Below are 23,920 nucleotides of genomic sequence, written 5' to 3'. Positions count from 1 at the left end.
CCAATGTTGGAGAGTTTTTTTGCTGGGATTTTGGCATCCTATAGTGTTTGAATCCTCTCTGGACTGCAGTCTGGGGAGACTTTGTGCCTCATTAGTTATTTGGGTTTTTGGCAGCAACGGTACAGGATTTGTCGTGCACTAAAAAACGTGATGATGTCCTGGTTGAGAAGGGCTCTGAATGGACAAGCTTCTGCAAGAAAATAAATGACAATCTGTGATAATTGTGTTTTGATGCTTGGACTGTTAATATTGCAGAAAATGTGCCAGGCTAAAAACATAGAAGGGATTTACTGTACTGACCATAACCCAAAATAATGCAATGTCATTTTCTACCTCATGGGAATTTGTAAACGTAACCGTAAATTGATACCTTGGAGCTGAAGTGCATTAAGACCACTTGTCCACACCTATCTAGATAATGTTGCCAATGCAGTTTAAGTGTGGCAACAATGTGCAACCACACTCATATTTTCAGGTCATTTTAGTAAAGATCCCATTCATATTGAAGCACCTGATCAACAGGACTGCTCAATCTTCTTTTCTTCATTCTTGTGAGAACCATTGTGATAAAGGTTAAAGTGAGAATTTCTTATTCTTTTTTTCCTTTTCCTCGTTTTGTTTTACAATTCTTAGGGATCTTTTTCTAATAAAATAAAACATTTTTCATTGCATTCCATATTGTCTTTGTTACTGAGCAGACAGCTGAAATTCCACTGCACAGGATGCTAAATTTTAGAATAAGCAACTACCAGTCCCTACGGGATTTTTGCGGGTCTTTTTTGGTGATTGTTGCAGTCTAAGTCTTGTTTCTGATCAGCCCAAAAGGACTCCTGTCACTCCATTACTCAGTGACCTCCAATGGCTACCCGTGGCCTCCTGAATCAAATTCAAGTCACTAATGCTTGCATACAGAGTGACTACTGGGTCTGAACCCATCTACCTAAACTCCATAATAGAAATTTACGTTCCTCCTCGGCTGCTGCGCTCCTCCAACAAACGCCGCCTGGCTCTGCCATCCCTTCACACAAAGCAATCCCAGTCCTGGCTATTCTCATCTGTGACACCACGATGGTGGAACGAGCTACCGCAAGCCATCAGAGCAGGGGCGTCCCTCTCTAACTTCAAGAAGCTCTTGAAAACTCATCTCTTCTGAGTACACTTTCTCTCATAACACCCCTAACCTCTGACAATTCTCTTGTATTGATTGCACTTTTTGTTAACTCTTACTTCTTTCCCTAAGTATTTACCCCATTGATGCCATACGTGCTATTAGCTCTTACTAGTATTTACTATCAGTTGTAGATCTCGTGCTGTATGGATGCTTTGTTGATGCTTGTACGTTGTTCCTCAATGTAAGTTGCTTTGGGTAAAATTGAGGTATACACTGTTGTAAATGCATTCTATTTGATTGTCAAAAAAAATTACTGTGTATGTACTTTTAAGAAGAAGTTTTTCTCGGGTCAATAGGCTTCTTCTTACCTTTTTATTAGCCACTCCACAGATGCGATAGCTGAAGTAGAAGCAACTTAGTTTTATTTTACCTGTAGGTAAATAATCGGTAATCGTTGGTCTACAGCAGGAACTTTTTGAATACATGAATGTTGGAGATCAATAGGCATTGAAAGGAATTCTGATTCCAGTAGTAATTCTTCTTATTGATTGATTCTTTACTGATCTTGATATAAGAGTAATACTGGTTTACAACTACCTTGGTCCTTATTAACAACCTTATATTCAAGTTTTTTCCTTTTACATTATTGTCTCATCAGTAATAATGACTCACAAACTTGTTAGCTGTGATATGGGCACATGGTGAAATCACTAAAAAAGATGTCTGACGGGTCAAGAGACGTGAGCAGTCGGGCCTAACTTACGATAGTTATGTAACGTGACCTTCATATTGTAAGTCTGAGCCGTCCTTAGATATTCTCCTGAAACAATATTGCTTTATGGGCTTTACAGATTTTTCCTCTGCAGAGGGAGGACTCATCTCGAGCTTTTGAGATAGCATGAAGAAGCAGAGATAGGTGGCCTTTCGCCTTGTTATGTGTTAAGTCCTTTTAAAAATGGAACACAAGATTCGAAAAGGAGACAGTGACATTATTCTTGCTGGAAAGTAAATGAGAATTGGAAGGTAGAGTGATATTTCAGTAGCTTGAATTAATCAGTGACTTGTAAAATGATTGATGAGGTTTTTGGGTCTCCAATCAGAGGAGCAGCTGAAAGCTGTGATCCTCTCCTGCTTAATGATTCTACCATTGCCCACTTTGTCTTCAGTTTATACTCTGGAAACCTGAGCTCCTTCTGTGCCTCTTTTGTTGGCCTCTAACCAGCTTCTTCCACGCTCAAAGCACAATCAAGGTCATTCACTGCATCCTCTAAAGACAAACTTGTCAAAGATAATGTTTTAACAATGGTAAATCGTAAAATCCCAATGTTCCTCCCAATGTTTCTTTGATGGAAAATATTTCTGACACTCTGGGCATCAAATACCTAATTATCATTAAAATCAAGTTCGTCAAGACCTGAGTCTCATTGTGCACCAACCAACTCAAAAATACAGCCAAGTCTGAACATTAAACCCCCTCAACTGTCTGTGTAAAGCCAATTAATTTTAACAAGTAAGATTGGATTATAAACGTTATGAATGGCATGTCTGGCACTTATCTAGGTTTGAAGAGCACTAATCTATGGTAGGATTTTAAAAAAGGTGTAAATTTAACACGATGTAATAGAACTAAAAAAGCTATGAAATTACAAAGTCCACGTTGGTGCAGTACGCCTGTGGAGCTGCTGGAGCTTACACCCCATCTGTAGTTCATCATCTGAATCAGTGACATATTTATAGTATAATTATCAATATTACTGTTATTATAGTATTATGGTGTGCCCTGCTTTGTGGCTTTTTGGCATGAAGGGTTCCTAGATGAGAAAAGGTTTGACAACTGTTTGATAGGTAAGGGGTGGCTGAAGAGGAGGAAAGGATAGAAAAGTGATCTGAATGTGTTGTTTTTGGACTTGAAATAGTTGATCTGCAGAGAGGGACAGCTGATTTATCTCCCCAGGAAGTTAAACTGCCTATAAAGTAGGCACGTTCCTGAGAAGGCACAATAAATCCAGCACACATCACAGATTTACAGAGAGAAGAAAATAAAAAGTGCCCAGCAGCTTTTCACCTGAAATAACTTATTGAGGCCTAGTGAGGAGGAGCCGACTTAAAGAGGAAAAGGAGAGAAAAAGATGAGACTCACTAATACTTTGGTGATCTTTGTGGGAATATTGCAACAATACAGAATTAAGTAAAGAAATATAACATGGCTGAGAAATGAGGAATATAGATTACTTGAATTGGCACCACCGCTTGCTGTCTCTGAAGCATAATAAGCCTAATATTACATTTCAAAACATGAATAATTTATTCTGACATTAGCAAAAGCTCTCTTTATTTCAGGTGAGGCGGAGAGCTTTCATTAAAAACAAATACTGTAGGAATGTTGCAATTAGGATACATGACCTTTTGTCATTAAAATTTCACATTGCTGACCTGGCTTTCTTCAAGTCTTTGGAACAGGACAGACCTTTTAAACTGTTGTGACCCTTTTTGTCCACACTTTGAAGGAGGTGGCTGACTTATGTGCTACTACTACGACTTTAACACGTAGAGCATCTTCATATCTCAGATCAGCTTACGTTTTCTGACTAACTTCACAAGCTGAAAGAATAATTTGCACAATATGACGCTGGTGGGAAGTTGTGGATGGAGGACAAAGAGCAAGAAGAGGAGATGACAAAAGTAGAATATAGAGAAGAGTGAGAGGAGTAAAAGCAGAGGGTGAAGAGAGGTAAAAGCCCTGAAGTTGGGACAATTTTCTGTGCGTGTGTGTGCCTGTGAGACGTGGCAGAGCGAGGCCTGGCCAACCGGCAGATCTGTTCCATATGTTTCCTGGAGAGGGAGAGAGAGGCAGCTCCCCTCCACCCCACCCACAGAACGAGTCTTCATTTAAAAAGACAGTCGAGAAGCAAACCATCCGCTGCACTGCGTCGTTGCACTATACTGCAGCTCGGTCTCCTTTTCTGTGGACTGTAGATATCAGTTTCAGGTAAAGGCCTGAACTGACAAACGGAGTTTGCAGGTGTTTGTTTTCTGGAAGTCTGCAGGGAGCTGGCTGCTGTTTGACAGGGGCCTCCCAGAGAGACTGAGAGGTCAAAGAAAAACACAGCCTATTACGTTTTCACATTTTTTTGTGTGTGTGTGTGTGTATATATATTTATTAATATTATATTTATTGCAATCAACTCTACATAGTGCTTTAGCATCTTTTTGCTTATTGGTTTGGTATTACAACCTGCAACGTTACTGTTTGGATCACTCTCAGCGTTCTTAACCACATTGTTTCCAGCAGGAGCAGGCAGCTGTTTTTAGAAAACAAGCTCTGATAAACCCATCGTACACTACCTGTCCAGCACGCACCAGACATCAAACAGACAAAGTTAGTGACTAGCTGGTGAAGAACGTGGAACATTAAGCAGTTGCATGATGTTTTCTCAGAAGTTGGTGGAGACCAAACCAGAGCTAAAAGGAGATTGAATACTGGAGTAAAGTAGTAAGTTGAGTAAGCCGCTTTCCACTTAAAAAGGTAATAATATATGTGACGACATTTAATTACAATAATCAAACCAAGATGATATAAAAGCATGTATGACATCTTGAGACCAGGCAGAGAGAGAGAAGAACTGATTCAAGCAAGTAATGGCTACTCCAATGGCACAACCCAAGCAAAATGTCAGCTGGGATCGACATCAGCCCTCCCCATGCCCCTCTTATAGATAAGCAGATACAGCTAATGGATAGAGAGAGAGAGAGAGAGAGAGAGAGATATGAAAATACTACTGTCCATTTATAAAAGTGCTGCTTTGGCTCTGTCTTTCATTATTCAACCAATAGCCTTATTTATGACCCCAAACATGAAGGCCACTCAAAATAGTAAGAAACCCAGTATTGGATCAGTAAAATTGCAGCATCCTGCAAATATCATCAAATGAAAAAGATCTGTAGTCTCAAGTATGTGAGTCCTGTGGACCATCTGTTCGTTAAACATTGGGCTACACTTAATTGTGATGGTGGATTAGTTTGAAATACTGGGGGAAGGAACAGTTTAAAAAGAAGTGAGCTGTTTAAGTGAGGAAGCCGCAGCTGCTTTCTGCAGTTTATGTAAATTCAATTTACCACACATAAACAAGGCAACACCTTTTTATACTGTGTCTTTCCAGTCATATGGAGAGCCTGTCATTCCTTGATGTAGGGGCAAAGTAAAAAAAAAATATGATTGAGATACAATTGAGCAAACTCAATCTGCAAAGGAAGGCAGTGTGATACAATTGAAAGCTCTGGAAGAACTCGCAAATGGACTTTTATTTGGGATTGTTTTTGTTATAAGCAACTTACTCACCAGAGAAAGTTCTCTTCCATTAAAGGAATAGTTTGATATTTTGGGAAATACGTTTATTAGCTTTCTTGCCCCCTTCCAGCACAAAATATCAGGCTATTCCCTTAAAGTCATTACAAACCATGTAAAATCAAACAAGGTGCAAGATGTCTCCCTGTCTTGTGTTGGAGTGCATTATGATTAGTTTTTTATGGTCATTATGTAATTCTCCTGTAATTTCCCGAGATACCAAATCTGTCTGGCTGAATTTTAAGGAAACGTGCAGAGAATGATGTACAAGACATCCACAATATTTCCATGATGAAATGGTGCTATTTTCTACATATGTCTGGCTACTAGAGATTTTAGAAGTATTGGTAGAGTCGACAGACTTGGCAGCAGTAGGAAAGCATAGAAAAACCATACAGTTTTTTGACAAAATGGTCCCCTTTATTGTCTCATTTACTGCAGAAACGATGGGTAGTTTCCCAGGAGTCCACAGTTTCTTAACACTATAGACTTGAAATCTGAACCAATCACTCCCTGGGTGTCTTCATTCTTCTGAATCAATCTCCAGACCTCCCCTGGAACCAAGAACACTACCTCTAACTCTTTAGTGTGCAGTGCCGTCTGCTGGTGAATAAAGCAATAGCTCAACTGGTCTGGAAACCAACACAGTTTCCAGTAACAACATTTAGCTCACTTCTTTGTGTCTAAACTGATCACTTATTTTTACTTAAAGACAAGACTCTGGCAGAAACATTTCTTAGAATTAGTGCTGAAACATAAATTAATTAGTTGATCAAAAGCAATCATCCTTGGCAATCATTTTGATAATCTGTTAATTGATTAATACATTTTTCAAGCAAAAATGCCAAAAATATGTTTGTTCCAGCTTCTCCGATGTGAGGATTTTCTGGTTTTCTATATCATTGTAAACTGAATATCTTCGGGTTTTTAACTGTGTGTCGGACAGTACACCTGCATTTGAAGATGTAACCTCGGGCTCTGAGAACCTTGATGGACATTTTATAGACTAGAAGACTAATGAATTAATCCATAAAATAATTTGTTGCAGCTCCTCTAAGTATGCCATCCACATATGACTTTTTGTTTTTCTCACAATTTTGCCTTTTTAAAATCAACTCAATAAAGTAATCTTTGGAAACTATGTAGATTTGATGATTTCTAATCTTCAGCAATCAACCTTTTTCTGCTAATATTACAACTAGTACTGTGCCCATTGATTTCTTTTCAGATTCTTGAGTTTTATATGTTAAGTCATGTTCATGTAGCCTGAAAGCCTAGATGACAAAAGGACAATAATAAATGACAATGACAAATAACAATGTCAAATGGTTACTTTTCTACTCAAACGCACTTTTATTTTGACAAAAGTAAAGACATGAGTGGGGGAGTGTTCCAGGTTTATTGAAAGACATACAAAATAAATATAGCACCATTTCAGAGGAGAAATCACTGGAGTAAACGGAAACATGCTCTTAGACATTTCATGTTGGGAATTACTACCTGTTTATTATTTCAATAATATCTGTGATTCACTTGATTACTGTAAAAACAAATTGACATTTTGGGGTTTACATCAAGGACCATGTATAATCCAGTCTAACATGTTGCTTTCAGCTTCTAAATGAAGACAATACAGACATGTATTGAGATAATATAAAACATCCACATAAAGACGGACATGACGCTTCAAAGTGACTTATTGCACCAAAAATGCCAGCATCATTCATTGACTGTACAGACTTCGGCTGGGAGGAAAATATGTTGGATGAAAGTGTTTTTTAGGTTGCTGTTGAGTTTCAGCTCTGGCCTATAGTGACTCTTCTCTGATAATTTTGTTTCTACTTCAAGACGTGTGTATATATATATGTAAGAAAATGTCTATTTTGTTGTCTAGAAGTGTTACAAAGGTACTGTAAACTGTATTCTACTAAACTGCATCTCATTAAAAGTTGTCTTATTTTTAAACTAGAAAGAAAGGAACTAAAAAAGTTCTCTTTTGTTAAAAAGGCATCAGGATGTGAAACTACTCAACTTTACTTATTGAGTTGATAAAAGGTGACCAGAAGGAGGCGCTTTATTTCTGGGAAAGTTTACACAGCAAACGTTGAGGCACAAAAAGGTAACTGTAACCTTACAGAATGTCCTCACAAAGGTAGGCAGGGCTCTTATGTTGAATTTCATTATAATCACTTTAGCTGCTGAAAACTTTTTCTTAGTGTTGTAGCTTATGATTTAATGTTAATTTTCAGCACCAACATCCAGACTGGAGTAGTTTATTTTTTTGTTTTTCGCCCTGGCTGAGAACTTTTATGTGTAAATTGTACAACATATACTACAGTTTCTAATATACATCAATATAATGAAATTTCTCTAATTTCCCGAACAGCTAACACTAACACAGGAATGCAGTTTCATCTTGTTTTATCTATGAGAATTATTTGCAGCTCCTTCCTTATACTGTAACTTGGATATTGGCAGTTCTCCATTTCTGTGCTGTCTGGAAACATTTTCACTCCCATCTTCTACTTTCTGAAGTTTCCAAGCTGAACGCCCCTCCGTCCAGTCACACAGCGAAAGGTGGCCGGCTGGACATCCCAGTATTTAAGAGGATTGGCAAACAGACTGATGCCTGTATACAGGTTCTTCTTGTCACTGGGCCTGATGGGACAGAAGTCGTTGACTCCCACACTGCTGATTTTGTTGCCATGGAGGAAAATCACCTAAACAGACAAAAAGGATTTGTTGTCTAATCAGTTATTTTTCACCCTTAACCCCAACCATGATTGGGAGTTTTGTTCTAATGCTCCTTTGGAGCAATTAAGCAGCAATTCCTTTTGATCACCGATGAACTTGGAGTTCAAGGTTGGACTATTGAATTTTAACAACTAACAAATTTAATGTCCCCCTTCATTCCTAATGTGACAGTAGCATAGCATGAGTTGTACATCAAGGATTGAAAGAAGACTTTGTTCCACTTCTACACTACTTTATGAATAAAAAGTTTAGGTAGAGCTTAGGTTGAGAGTAAGATGGGACATAAGGTTGATTAGTGAAGTGTGATGCAGCTTCTGTATCTGACTTGTGGTAAAAATGGAGCTGAGCCTTAAAGCGATTTTGTCAATTTAGCAGTCAATTTATATTCCAACCTTCATCTACATACAGTGATAAAATTTGGGTAGCGGCCAAAATAATTACATGATAGATAAAAGAAGCCAAAATTAGTTTTCTTTGCGGGGTGTCTGGGCTCAGTCTTTGAGACCAGATAAAGGGCTCAGACATCTGGAAGGAGTTTGGAGTAAAACACCTGCTCCCCCCTGGATGCCTCCTGAGCTGAGGGACATTGCCAGGGAGAAGGCCGTCTGGGCAATGCCTCAATTATCCCTCTGTAATGGAAGTATAGAGATTAAGCTAGAATTTTAAAAGTTGCAGTGGCAGAGAAGTCCAGGTCATGTTTAGCCTAGCTTCGCACAAAGACAAAAATTCCACCACCACCTTTTTAGAAATGTAAAAAGGAGAAATTATTGTCTTAGCAGAAGTTAACGTTAGAGCGCAGTAGCCTACTGTGCAAATGTTTGTGCAAAAGGCAGGCATGGAAAACATGCTGTAATATAAGAATGCTTTGAAATAGACAAGTTAATAGATTATATTTATCAATTAACAAAATGCAAAGTGAGTGAACAAAAGAAAAATCTAAATCAAATAAAAAATTTGGTGTGACTGACCACCCTCTGCATTCTAAACATGACACTTGGACTAAATTAGAGATTTTGTAGGCATGTTGTCAGGTGTATGATTCAACATTTAACAAAAACAAAAGCTTTTGTACAGTATTTTATTTGTCAACTAAACCTAGCTGACAGTTTTGTGAAATGCAATTCTACTGATTCTGATTAAAGTGCCAGATTTATCACAGTGTCTGTACCTCACCTGGAGGTAGCGCAGGGAGCTGAGGCCCGGTGGGACCTTTTTCAGACGGTTGTTATCCAGGTGGACCTCACGGATGTTCGGTATGCTGGCAAAGCTGCCGTTTTCTACAAACTTGATCTGGTTAAAACCTAGTCCTAGTCTGTAAAAATTGCAAAAGATAGTTGACAGGTATCACCACTTGTGAGTGAAAATCAACAGAATCTGCAGAAATTAAGAAGTGAGAAACGACATATTTACACATCAGATTAACAAACATACCTATATTTAAACTTCCCATTCTGACTTACGCATAAACAGAACCTTTTGTTTAAAGCTAGCTGGCAGCTTTAGGGACACAAATAATAACAGTGATGTACAACATGATTTGTTTTTTTTTTATTCTACATTTGAGTGTTGAATTTCATTTGTTATTAATTTCAGGTAAAAATGTTTTTAATGTTTCCCTGCAAAACTTCATCTTACAGTGAGGAAGAAAAACACTCAAATTGGAGTTTTAAACAGTAGTCAATCAATATTGAGCACAGAATCTTGGCTTATTGGAAAAAGTTTCTAGGATAAAATCATGTGGCCAGTTTTTACCTCTGCAGGTTTTTATATCTGATGAAATCTTCTATTTCCACCTTAGAGATCTTGTTGTAGTCCAGGCTCAGGTCTGTCATGGAGGATGGGAGGTCTGAGAGATAGAAAACACACAAACATAACCAATTTAAGGGTAGATTAAGCATTACTTGCTTTTAACAATGAAATTAATTTGAAAACAACCCCTTTAAAATCTAAGCATCACATTACCAGACATTAGCGGTATATATGCCTCATTTAATTGTACAATTGAGGACCAGTGTAGTAGGTGGGCAACTGAAGGAGAAAGAAAAGTTTACCGTTCATTTGTTTAAATCAGCATTACGTGAGGTGAGTGATCTACCTTTCGGTACAGCAGTTAGCTTGGCCTCTGCTAAGCCGACATACAGGGTCGACAAGCCGTTAAAAGCTCCAAGCTCAATCCCACTGTTGGCCAGAGGGTTGGCGCCCAGCTCTGTTTGGACAAGCACAAAACATCTGGTTTAATTATTGATGATTAATCAAATCTCCTGATTGCGGTAGAGAACATAAATCAAGTGAATTACAATAATTGGAAAGTGATTACATTTTTATCCGTTGAGATCAGGTAAACTTGGTTTATGCTACTAGGCTCTATAAACACAATTCATCAAGAAATCATGTTGAAAAAGCTTTGACAAAAGTCATCTGAATGATCTAGTACATGCTTGATTTGAAAAATAAGATCTTAAATTATGTCTGTTATTATCAATAACATTCTGTACGTGCTTTCTGGGTACAAGTCCTAGTCCAAAAGTGCTGTTGGGTCTTTGTTTTCCATCAGTCACTAGAAGTGATTTAATGTTAATGAGTGGAAATCTGTTGCATGTTAAGTAATTATTAATTAAAAATTTATTTTAATCTCTCAAATGAACAGAATTTACTTTAGCAAGGCCACCTAAACTAACTAGTAAAACCATTTAAGTCTGTGATATACTCCAAATCACATGTGGATGTGGACAGCAGGGCAGACATGCAGACAGTTCTGTACATACTTTACATACTGCATGTATGCAGATATGTTCCCATGCAAAAGTCTGTCCATCCAAAGCCTGATGCCCAGAAACGCCCAGCAAAATAATAAGAAGATACAGGCAGAGGGCAGGGTCCACACACCTCTAGTGGTTTTTAAGGGATGATTGAGTGTGATTATTTTTGTACAAGTCTATAGTATAGGAAAATCCTACTTATTCTGCCTTTATTTAAACTACACTTTAAACAGTACAAAGTGTCTGACTTTGACACGGGAGACTGAGGTTTGTATCCATTCTCACACAACTTTGAATAATGTTTCTTTTAGCCATTTCCATAATCTTTTATTAGCCATTATCAAGTAGTTTGGCTTGCCTGAACTTAACCAAATCTTAACCATAGAGGTCACAGATCAGAAAACATTCATACAGGATATCATATAGGTTGTATTGATGTTGTTTTGTTGAATAAAAACCTGCAGACCTCTTTTTAACTAACGACTGGACATTTCTGGTCTTTGAGAACCCTGATTATTTCTAATCTGATACAGGAAGCCGAAACCAGGTCTTACCCAGGACATGGAGTTTCCTGAGGCCTTTAAATGCATCCTTCTGGATTCTGTTTATCTTGTTTTCATGGAAGCGGAGCTCGATGACATTGGGAGGCAGGTTTGCAGGGATCTCCGTCAGCAGGTTGTAGGAGAGGTACAGCAGTCTGAGGCGTTCCATGTTTCTGAATGCCTTGGGGTGAATCTTGGAGATCTTGTTGTTGATCAGAAACAGGCCCTTTTGTGGGGGGAAAGGATTCAGGATACAACTTAGATTAAGACTTACTTTTACAGCATTTCTTACAGCAGGTCTAAAAATTTAAAATTTTCATGTCCTAGTTGTACACACTGTGCCCCAGAGTTTGTGCATGTGAGGGAATCCAATTCAAGTAAGATAGACAAGAGTTAATATTTAGTTGAGTGTTTGTGTGTCACACTACGGTTTCCAAGGTCAAGAATGAACTCACTCATGATCAACATTCAACGTGTGTATAGCAAGATAGAGACGGCGAGATAGTTTTGTTTTGATGTTTCCAACAAAAATACCTTGTCATTAATGATAAAAGTTTAAATGTTTGTGACAGCCAACATCTGCTGTCTATCTACTATCTACTGAATAGCTGGAAAATGAGACTAGAATCATAACGATTTGATTAAATTCGATGAACAGAATCATAATTTATCAAATAAAACTCAACCCTATCCAGGTTCAAGTTGGATGTAATGTTTAACACTTGATGACAAGTCACTCTATTAGCACAAAGCTGTGGCTGCAGATTGTTCTCACTGTTTGCTTTGATGTAGTACAGTATAATTCAAGCCTTGATGTGGTTTATTCCCAGCTGGGAAAACATCAGCTAGATCAAACACAGACCCAATGTCCCCTACTACTCAACTGGGAGTTTCATACAGAGGGACTTTCTCCTCGTAAGGCTGCATTTGAACATTAGTGAGCTGTTTCTTCTTATCTGGTCACTTTAAAAGCTACAAGATGGTGTTGTCATTCACACTTATCTTGAGTCTGTTTGAGACTCATTTAAAGTTCTGAACCAAGTCTAGGCATTTTGTTACTATAGTAGAAAGTCACTGCTTCTGATATCTAGATTTGAAAGTATTAACACTTAGAAGTAGAACAAAGGTGGGTGTGAACATGCTGCATCAGATTTTTCATTTATACCGTGAAATATGTCAGTATATACTCAATGGATTGCCACCACCGCATCAGCTGTACTTTCTGTTAATGCTAGTTAGCAAATGTTAGCCAAACATGGAGAAAATGTTAAACATAACCTGGTAAATGTCACATGTTGACATCATCTTTGTGAGCTTGCCCTCATTTAGCTCTACATAGGAGATGTTTCAGCCACGTTTCTCAGTCGTCAAGCCATTACGTGGCCTGTTTCATCCCTCTTTATGCTTATAAATTCATCTGATTTCTTAAGTTTTACCCGCATAACTACAGTGATTGTGTGTTGGGCTATGAGCACCGCCAAAGAACACTTAGGTCTGTGTCTGAACACATCCTGTTTAGATGCAAAGGACTGAAGATGCTGCTGCTGTAACATGCTGCCATTCCTATGCAGGCTGGGTAGACATGGTGATATACTTGTGTGTGCAACAAAATCAAATGTATTTCACTTGCATCTAAGCATTTGTATCCAGGTTCTATCGTCTGCTAGCCACTTCTTGTTACATGCCCACCATTTTCTTTGGGGTATGAATTGGTCGAATTCTGAGTCTAGATCCAGCAGAAAGGAACTGAACAGTGCAGATGTGTGGACACCATTTGTTCAACTCAGCAGGTAGTTTTATAAGAGATTGGCATTCCTAATCATCCCATAGATTAGATTGTGAGTACACGTTACAGTGCCATCAGCATTACTCAGCACTCTGGGTTTAAATACAACACTCTGCAACTGGATATTGGACTTCCTCACAAACAGACTCTAGTCACTTTGGATTGGTGGACACACCTCCTCCACTCTAGTTCTCTACACTGAAGCTGTGTGCTGAGCCCCTTCAAGCTGTACACCCACGACTGCATCCCCCGAGAGAACGCTGTTGTGAAGTTTGCAAATGACACTACCATCATCAGCTGGATTTCAAACAACGATGAGACTTCATATCGGGAGGAAATTGATAGTCTTGTAGATTTGTGCTCAGAGAACAACCTACTGCTCAGCGTCAGCAAAACCAAGGAGCTGATTGTTGATTTCTGGAAAAAGGAGATAAAGACACACACTCCTGTCTACATTAGTGGAGCAGAGATGGAGCAGATGAACAGTTTCAGGTTCCTGGGAATCAGCATTATGGAGAACCTGATATTGTCATCTCACATCTCCACGCTCAAGAATTAGCTCAGAATTTCTTGAGGAAGCTTAAGGCCAAATTCCTGTGCCAAGTTCTTGTCAGTTTTTTTTTGTCAGAGGAGCAATAGAAACCATCCTGACTGGAAACGTCACAAACTGGCATTGGATGTGCACGGCCCGGGACTGGAGGGCTCTGAAGCGGATGATTAAAACTGTTCAGAAGATCATTGGTACCCATCTCCCGAGCATCAGTGATATCGGTGAGGTGAGGTGCCTACGCAGAGCCCAAAGGATACTAAAGGACAGTACCCGCCCAGCCACAGCCTGTTCACCCTGCTGCCTTCTGGGAAGTGAGATAGAAGTTTCAGCTGCCGCACCACCTGACTGCAGAGCAGCTTTTCCCTCCAAGCTATCAGACTCTTAAACTCTAATTCATCCTCAGCACTGCTCCATTGATGATAGTTAATTTCTTGGAAATAAGGGAGTTACAAACTCAATTTCACTATATAACCTGTTGTGACAAAATAAATCTACCTACCTACTCAAACTTGAAATTGGAGATATGACTAGAAATTTGCTCTTATAGTGTTTTGTTACGATGGATTAATGTTATTTTTACATCTTTAACTTCAAACATGTCTGACGTTTAGTTCTAAACTAGTTCTGAAGGTTCCTCTTACATAAAGCTTGTTGAGGCCTTTAAAGTCGTCCTCCTTGATCTCAGTGATATCGTTGTTTTGGAGGTCTAGTATCACAATGTCTTCAGGAATCTTCTCAGGAACAGCAATCTGACCTGTTGGTAAGAACACAAATGCCTGATTTAAAAATTAGAGTTGGACCAAAAAGTGATGAAAATCTGAGCTCATGCAACACAGATGTACAGGTGATGAAGTCATTGTGATCTTTCTGACTCAAACTCTGCCATCTTAGGTCTCAGTATCAGTGGTTCTCTGATTCAAGGGAACATGCGTGATCATACATGACAAATCAGAAACACAAGCCACTGTTGTTGTTGTGCACCACAGCTTAAGAAAATCTGGTTAAAAAACTCTGGTAGTGACTTGACTGATGTATTCACTCTACAGATGTGTCAATGACACCCAGGCATAGCCTTAGGTGGTAATGTCGTAGTAAAGACAGTTTCATGAGACAGTTTCATGACACTGAAGTAAGCCATAGAGGGTGAGCCCTGCTTTGCTGTAAGTGCAACAAGCAGGTGTGAAAAACCTCCACAATCCAGAAGAAAGCTCACATTCTACATGATACAAGATGCATCATACTATGCTATTACTTTTCTAACATTCACATTGTCTCTCTCTGATATAAAACAGTTCAGTAGTCAGGTAGTTGAGTATGCGATAATTTGCATGGTAGGGAAGTCTAAAAGTATTGAGAGACAGACTTCACTGGATTTGGAGACGGGAAGAAAAATGTAGAATAACTTAATAATAATTTAATGGTGAGCTACTCATTTATAATTACATAAGAGTGAGCCTTTATCCATATCCATGAGTCTAGCTCAGAGCTTTCATGTGGATCCAGATATGTTCACACGGTGTGTGTTCTTACCCTGGTCGGAGCACTGCACCACTCTGGGCGAGCAATGGCAACCAGCTGGACAGTTCTCGTCTTCGTCATAATCGTCATCTTCATCATCATCGTCGTCGTCATCATCTGAGTCAGCCATCATGATGTCATAGTTTTTCATGAAGTCCATCACGTTTATTGGCTGGTAGGGTTTGGCATTGCCTAGCGCCAGCAGGCAAAGCAGGATGAAGACTCTCATTGTTTTATTGGAGAGGTGGTCAGTGAAACAGCAACCAGGGAGATCTGTAGGAAAAGGCAGAGGTTAACTGTGATGTCATGGCACTTTACCTCGGTTTACACTGTTCACATTAATGACCCACTGTGATGGTATTCAGAAGTAAACATTGTGCTCATGTGTTCATTTTCATTAGCTGTGATGCACTAGAAATGTGGAAGTTGGTCACCTTTGGTGTGTAGTCTCTCAGTTGTTTAATGTATTGATTTTTAAAGCCATCATAAGAAAGACCAACTCCTAAAGAAAATGTTTGTATTCTTACCTTAACTTTATCTTACTTTTTTTTTGTACGGTGGGCTCGTACGAGTGTGCCACGTTAGATTCAGCAAATGCTCCTAACTTGAGATAACTGTGTAAATGACCCGCGTAAACATGATGAATGCTTTCTGTGCGTAAATGAGCGCACGCTAATGAGAATTGTAAATTAGTATAATCTCCACCCTAATAATACCATATAAGGTCACGTGTCTTGCCTCATATATGAGGAAGTGTTCATTCATGAAAATGAGAAAAGTAAAACGAACGGAAGTCCTTCTTTCAGGGATCCATAAAGGAAAGTCTTTGATTTTTAACATCGTCATCAGTAGAATTAAGGGAACAGGGTAGGGTCAGTGTGTCTGTCTGCATAGTTACAGCTCTAACTGGTAAATGGTCTTTGCGACTACTCAAAACGCTTTACAATACGTCACATTCACCCACTGTTGGCGGAGGCTAAGGTGCAAACTACACATCAGAATGTAAATAACATCCATACACATTCATACGGTGGCACTGCCACAGGAAGCAAATTGGAGTTCAGTGTCTTACACAAGGACACTTCGACATACAGACTGGGGCACCGAACCAGGGCTCGAACGCCGGGACGACCGCACTATCCCCTAAGCCACAGCCTCCCCAGTAACTAACAAGTTTCACATTTGCAGAATCACAGCCTGTGGTAGTCCAAACCACAACAACCATTCCTCTGTCTCTGCAAATATCTCAGCGCACAGCGCACATCGCTGTCTTCCAAATGCCAGACACACTAAGGCATCCAAAAGATTACACTTCCAACTGACCATATTATAGGCGAAGACAAATTAACCTTCAAATGGTACAGCAGACTAATTACACATGACTCCTACAACATATCTGGACCCCTCGTAAATTCTGTCCGTACCTAAGATAAAATTCAAAATAGGAGAAAATTGATGAATGCGGCAAGTTTTCCTGAATCACTTGTACAAGCCACTCAAGAACAAATCTGTTCATACAATTGGTTCTTGCATGAGGCCCAATGTTTGAAAAGAGAACAAAGTTTTATAGCATATATTTTCTTCTGTTTTAAGCATGTCAATGCTGACCAAATAGTTTTGAGAGGATTTCAAAAGTACAAAATTTTAAACAATACAACAGGATCAAACCCAACCTGATTTACTTCTACTGGCCTCTGAAAAACACAGATAAATTTAATTAAATTTTATGTTTTCCACATGTGGACTCATGTGAAGACATGTATACAAACATGTGGAGCACATGGGTTTCACATGTAATCACATAGGTTTCGTGGTGAATTTACATCGACTTCCAAAACCATGTTTTCCACGTGCAAAGTCTATATTTAACATGTGCAAAACATGTTTTCCACATATTTCATGTGTGATTTTAACATGTGCAAAACCACGACTCAACTCTTTCTTGTACACAGAAGCTAATTGCAGTGATTATGGGGCATAGTTATTATTGATGAATTATTATGTAATCAGTACTTAATGTTGTAGTTGGTTGATGTGGAGCTGATAATAATTGCTTCTTATACTTTTGAGTAGTTTAATCTAGAATGCATTATATTTTATAGACTGATCACATGTAAAATCTTAATCTGAAAACTGTATCTGCCAAATGTAGTGCAAAAAAAAAAGTACATTTCCCCTTTGAAAGGTGGTCAAGTAGCAGTATGAAGTAGCATGAAATGGAAATACTCAAGTAAAGTACAAGTACCTCAAAATTTTAAGTACGGTACTTGAATAAATGTCGCTTGTTGCATTTGTTGCAACTGTAATGAACTGTTATGCTCAATGGTGTAGTGGTGTTAATGACCCACCAACAGTTTTTAGTACTCCAGTTGAGTTTCAGTTTTACAGCACCAAATTTAGGGATGTATTGCTAAAACAGTGCATGGTGAAAGGGCATGCAGAGTTCCTGGAGTGATCAGTTTCAGTAAGTGCTCTTTTTTTCTATCAGTGTTTCCATGAAGCTCTGAAAACCTCAACTGGATATGAATTCTTGCAGCCAACATAAATATTTCTCCAGCGATCACCTATTCCACATTTGTGGTGATTCACAAAAAGATTTATATATCTTTCTCTATTACACATTCACACACCCAGCAGAGAGGGGCTGAGATAGTCTGGTTGCGTGCTTCTGTTAATCTTGATGGATTCTGAGCCCTTCAGTTAAGCAGTAAGTCCACCCACAAGTATGTGGTGGTGGTCGAGCATCCTGCTGCGACAGCAAAAAATGCTCAGCAACGACCCTTCCTCTGCACCCACTCTTTCTTTTGTTCCACATGTGCACATTAAGCACAAAAGAAGCGTTTTTCTTGATTTGTGTTCTGTAACTTCGTGGGGGATTGCTTTAGCAACTTGGCAGTAAGTGAATCCCGACAGACTGGGGCAGGTAAAGTGCTTTTGTTCACTTCTTAAATCTACTCCGTTCTCTAGAGGTTTGCATTTCATAAAACATCCAAACCAGAGCGACATCACCAGACTTCATCCCCCTCTGATCCCTGCTGTTCCCATCAGGACGTGCATACATATGTCACTACCACTTATGGATGCAACTACTCATTATTTTCATGATCAAATAATCTGTCAAATTTTTTTATGATTATTTGTTAAATTGGTAATTGTTAAAACAATAAAATGTCAGGGGAAAAAATCCCATCCCAGTTAAACAGAGCTCAGGGCGACATGTCTTGTTTACAGTCCAAAAACCTGAAGATATTCAGTTTCAATTCAATTTTCAATTCAATTCAATTAGTTTCAAAAGTTTCAAAAGTTTGCAGTGATGGAAACCACCGGGAAAAAAAACAGTAAATCATCACAAAGGGGAAGTTAAAACTTAAGACTATTTAGCATGTCAAAGGATTTTGCTTTCAAAATAGTCTTCATTGATTCTTATACTATTATCAAAATTATTACTTGATAATTTTCTGTTAAGCGACTAATTGATTAATGTACCAGCACTCATTCTAGTGTAAGACCTGTCTGCTCTGTACTTGAAGTAATTTGGGGTATTTGGGTGGTTTCCCTCATGTGTTTGTATTTACGATTTGTAATGACTGTACTCTATGGAAAATTACTTTACATTTTTGTCAAATGAGATCAACTGAACTCCAGGCAAGTAACACAAGATGGACCACAGCATTCAATATAAAACCCAACCATTGAATATCATCTTCCCTTCAGATTTTGTCCATTATATAGTTCTCTTAAAACGTGACCCAGTGATTTATGAACATTCCTGTAAATTGATCTTGTTGTGCTCTAAAATCTGCATGCAAATCTAACTCACTTAAAATAATTGCATTTTAAATATTCTCCCTTAAAATACATCAGTTTTTCCCATAATACAGACCTACATCAGCTGGTGAAAATTTGCAGCTCAGTCCCGTGGCTCCACTGAAACACCTCCACCACCTTTAAGGTATTCAGCAGAAGTCTTGTAAAACTGACTTAAACACCTCAGAGATGCTGCATTCTCAATACAATAAAACATGCCAGATCGACTAGTCAAAAACAAGTTAAAAGATTAGATAAATCCAGGGTGTGTCCTACCTCAACTGTCAGGTGTGTTTCTAGTCCTGGTTTAAACCCCACTCAGTGAGCAGAGCAGCAGCAGGGTCCAGCTGGAAGGCTGAGATTTGGATCCTCAGTCAATACATTCCCAGTGAATGGAGAATAGCATCACCCTTTCTCTGGGAAAAAAAAATAGCATCCAGAACACCCCCACCGATGGAAAACCTCTTCTGTAGGGTGAGAGGTTCAGTTTCAGTTAAGAGCTCTTGACTCTCTGTGATCACACCATCTGGACGTCTCAGGGACTAGATTTTAAAAAGGCATTGTTAGGATTTTAGTCATGTGCTTTTCATCAGGAGCTTTGAAGCGATGCCAGGATAGTTGGCTTTAGACTCCTGAATGCAAAGTCTTTATTTAAAACCTACTGGTAGATCTGTCACCTCCCCTCTCTTCATGGCCGGGTGCCATATTAAATATTTTACATCAACATGAATGGTTCCTATACTTAGGCCTATTGACACTGGGTTAAACAAGCGTAGTGGGATGATAGAGTCGCTGTAGCTGTTTGGGTTTACTCAGTCAAACATCAACAGATTGGATGCCAGGGATTTTTAGGATAATGCCATCTGTCACGTTATTTGAGGGATTACTTCATCTGGCTGCTTCATATTAACTGACTTCCCCAAACAAAGAGGTGCCATGTTAACCTCCAGGACATTTACATGATGATGATGATGAACCAGCAATTATTGAGCCCCTTGACAACGTTAGCGTGCATCATTCTGTGCTTGTGCACTGTTATCCATTACAAGATAGGCTGCAGAATTCACTAATAAATTCTGACATTGATGAGAAAATGCATCACGTGATTGATAATTAAGGCTCCAGCATACAAATATGTATTTAAAACTATCACTGAGGCAGACTGTGAGAGAGCTGAGAACACTTTTCTTCTTTGGTGTTTTTATTTTCCAATTCTGGAATTCTCTGTTCTTCAGCAGTGACGGTTCTCCCTTTTGTAGACCAGCCAAATACAGTATCACTGTACAGGGGAGCTTTATGTAATGCTCTTGTCATATCTGAATAAAGGAACTATTATGTAACAGACACCTATGTGACACCTATATGTCTAAAGACATTACTTACAGATAGATGAAGCCAACTAAGGGGTCTTCTGTCTTGTTTCCAAATACTGACCCTCATTTCTAGACATTTCTTAAAACCAATCTGGAATAACTGGCATTACCTCACACCCACAGGCACTTTAAAAAAAAAAATAAAAAGTACAGCAGTAGTGTTTAATGACTTAAAGTGGTGCAAGTTACCATCAGAGTCGCTGAGAACTGGTAGTTTTCTTTTTGTTGTTATAAATTTCCTAGAACATTTTAAAAAAGCATGGACAAAAGAGGCAGAAGAGAAACAGAGGTGATGCTTTACAACATCCAGTCAACATTATTTGTTTTGTGTTATCTGCATGATGTGTATCTTAACAAGACATAACAGGAACGCCTAAAGCGCTTTACATTTGAGGCAGAAGTGAGAAATACCTCCCAAGAATGGAAAAACTAACAGGGGCTTGCTCCCTCAGGGTTTCATGTGTTATACTGTTCCTTTTTCCGTTCAGTGCTGGTATTTTCTGCTGAGCTGAGCTGGAACGGCACTCTGAGGCACAAGTTATGGCAGAGCCAGACCATCCAAATATGCCCTGGTTTGGCAGTCAGATGAACCGAAATGGGAGCGGGTCTGTGTTATGGTTTCAATGCATCTTCACGATGGGGAAATCATATTTTCCAAACCATCAGAGACCTGGTTAAATGATCATCTAATCAGCAAGGAGCCTGCTGAGCTCCCCCATGTTTAACATACTCTTTGAAGGAAATTTCTAAACTGAAATTAGTTGTAGTATTTCTAATTAAATGTTTGATTGAATTACTTCAGTCTTCAGTTTTTTAACTGTTGTGACATTGACTATTGTATCCCCAATGTGTTGTTTCATACCACAGCAAGACTGTTAAGAATGTCTCCTCAAACAAAAATATAAGAATGACATACATAATGACTCCCTTTCATTTAAAGCTGGGGTAGGTAATGTTGGAGAAACTAGAGATAGCTAGGTTTTGAAAATGTATATAACAGAATAAAATCCTGCCTCCCTCCAAATCCACTCCCCCAAAACACATGATGATGCACAATGAGTGCACGGGCAGATTGCATGCAGGTAGACAAGCAGGTAAGCCAGCTGGGTTTATAACCGTTCTACCATGGCCACAGATACCACATTTTTTCAACTTAGTGTGAAAATGGTTTGGTTACAAGAGATCAGATGTACATCAAATCACGGTAATATGTAAGAAATATAAGTAGACTGTAACAACAAAAGGGGGCAATTTACTTCACAACCTCAAGTAGAAGCAATAAGTTGAGTACAAGGAGAGCCTCAAATCCTGCAAGGAGAGCTCAACAGCGATTCTGTTCTAAACCAAAAATACTTTTCAGTATTTTGTCATATGATCAAGAATATCATTATTGCAGAAATACCCTGGAATATTGTGAAATTATTTATCGCCCACCCCTTACATCAGGATCTCCTGTTCATGCATGCATCTTGTCGATGCTTACATGCTTTGGGCACTGTATATCATGGACCACTAAGATGTATTGCAAACAACAAGGCTGTCACTCTTCTCTACTCTTTAACCTCCCACAGGTTTAAGGGTTTTGCACACTCCTCCTTTTTCACCATCCTGTGTAATCAAAAGGTTCCAGGTGTGAGTCTACTAGAGACAGAGGCCTTTGCAGCACTTTTGTTTTTGCCCCCATTCATCATGAGCTGAACTCAAAGATCTAAGACTTTCTCTATGTAAACAAAATACCTATTTATCTCAAATATTGTTCTCAAATTTGTCAAAATCTGTGTTAGTGGCCTTTTGTTGTGGCCAGCCTAAGGCACACCTGTGCAATACCCATGCTGTCATCATCTTGATATGCCACACCTGTGAGGTGAATGGATTATCTCGGCAAAGGAGAAGTACTCACTAACACAGATTTGCACAGATTTGTCAACAATTTGTTTCCTGTTTTTAGTGTGTATCTCAAAAACACAACTTGGTGAAAAGGCAAAAGTTATTTCATCAGGACGATTTTTATCTCGCTAGCAGTGAGCGAGCTACCGAGTCACCATGAAAGACTTTGTTGCCTAAATGTTAAATATCGATTTTAGTTGTTTACCTGCAGAGCCAAACATTTTACTAATCGCAGCTAGAGTTTAAGAAGCACTTCACTGTTGGTGAATTTCAGCGCTAAGCTTAGCAGAACCTCACATTTCAAAAGGCTCATGGAAGAAAGTCCAGTGTAAACCACGGATATCTGATACGTAAGCAAGTCTACATTTATGATCCTCCTGTTAAAACTTTGTGCTCAGTTTCCAGTTCCTCATAATCACAGCTTCATAGCTCTTCTGAAACAATACCTTGTTATGAGCCAGATTTTAAGATTAAAGGATACCATTTTCCCAAACATTGCAAGGATCTGATTAGACTCTGATGTGAACCTGCTTGATAGTTTTCTACTTTCTGTGTACTATGAGAGGACACAGGTTCTGTTCTGCTCTGGACCCCAAGCCTAACAGTGAATCTTATTATGTTATGTCTGTCCAAAAAGCAACCTTTAAAATGTTGAACTTGAGCAGGACGTCTGTCGTGCAGTCATCTCCTCTTCAGGGGGATCTGCAAGAAAAACTCATACTTCTCAGCTGACTAGTCTGCCACAGATAGATTTTATTCGGTAGCTTCAATAGTCAAAATAGGGAAATTGGTTTGTGGTAGTGAAAAAATCTATGGCGTAATTGTTGGAATTACAGCATTCAAACTGCAAATTAAATGTTAGAGATTATTTCCTGATGGGAGATGGTCTGCGTTCCTGATGGGAGGCGGTCAGGATGTCTCTTCTCCCTCAGGATCTCATACTTTCCAACCCATCAGACGTCTGTGACGGCTCTGGACCCATTGGATCTTGTGTTTTTATGAATTTCCTCCAGCTGAGTCTTTACAGCTTTGAGTCACCGGGGCAACTTGCAGGGCACTGGTGCCAAGGAGTTGCCTCAGCGCTGTTGCTTCAGTGCCATATTAACATTGTGTTGCCAGGAAACATTTTAATAGAGCTGTGACAAGGTCACCACTCAGCATGTTACCTGCTGCTGGTAGTGTTACCCAGCCAGGCTGCACAACAGACCACCATCCTCAGACTTCACCATGACCTCACCTCACCAAAAGTCCATCTGATGTAGGAATGATGGGGGCTGATACCAATATTGATATTAGAGTGTTTTTGTTTTTTTTTAATCTGATAAATATTGGTCTTAGGCTCAGATTCCATGAGTGCATTACAGCTTGGACACCCACGGGTAATCCAGAGCACCCACAGTGAAATCATAAACTGAGCTCACAATATTGGAAGAATAGGAACATCGTTGAAGTAAAATAAATAGAAGATTGGATATTGTGTCATAGCAG

General features: G+C 39.1%; 2 protein-coding genes across 7 annotated transcripts in view; one reads left to right on the top strand and one right to left on the bottom strand.

Annotated features, from left to right (window-relative positions):
- The window catches only part of LOC119885596 (centromere protein P), a 109,418-nt gene that overhangs the window by 52,560 nt on the left and 32,938 nt on the right, over nucleotides 1–23,920 (top strand). The gene's annotated exons all lie outside the window — the stretch shown is intronic.
- On the bottom strand, nucleotides 6,786–19,719 carry aspn (asporin (LRR class 1)). Of its 4 annotated transcripts, none has more exons than XM_038695694.1 (9): nucleotides 19,449–19,719; nucleotides 19,249–19,310; nucleotides 15,378–15,638; nucleotides 14,489–14,601; nucleotides 11,524–11,737; nucleotides 10,306–10,416; nucleotides 9,963–10,056; nucleotides 9,384–9,522; nucleotides 7,979–8,176 (listed from the first exon to the last, which is right to left on the bottom strand). In XM_038695694.1, exons 3-9 carry the CDS (start codon nucleotides 15,592–15,594, stop codon nucleotides 7,979–7,981), a joined length of 1,086 nt encoding a protein of 361 aa, XP_038551622.1. In that variant the 5' UTR covers nucleotides 15,595–15,638; nucleotides 19,249–19,310; nucleotides 19,449–19,719. The 4 variants fall into 4 exon arrangements, with proteins under 4 accessions (XP_038551624.1, XP_038551622.1, XP_038551623.1 ...); XM_038695695.1 differs by having other exon boundaries at nucleotides 19,253–19,310; XM_038695693.1 differs by lacking the exon at nucleotides 19,249–19,310.

This window comes from Micropterus salmoides, unplaced genomic scaffold (genome assembly GCF_014851395.1).
Source record: "Micropterus salmoides isolate LMB-PRFRI ecotype aquatic unplaced genomic scaffold, ASM1485139v1 Ms_hic_scaffold_4, whole genome shotgun sequence".
Lineage (NCBI taxonomy): Eukaryota > Metazoa > Chordata > Actinopteri > Centrarchiformes > Centrarchidae > Micropterus > Micropterus salmoides.
The sequence above is the reverse complement of the archived record's forward strand: the minus strand, read 5'-3'. Positions and strand labels throughout refer to the sequence as shown.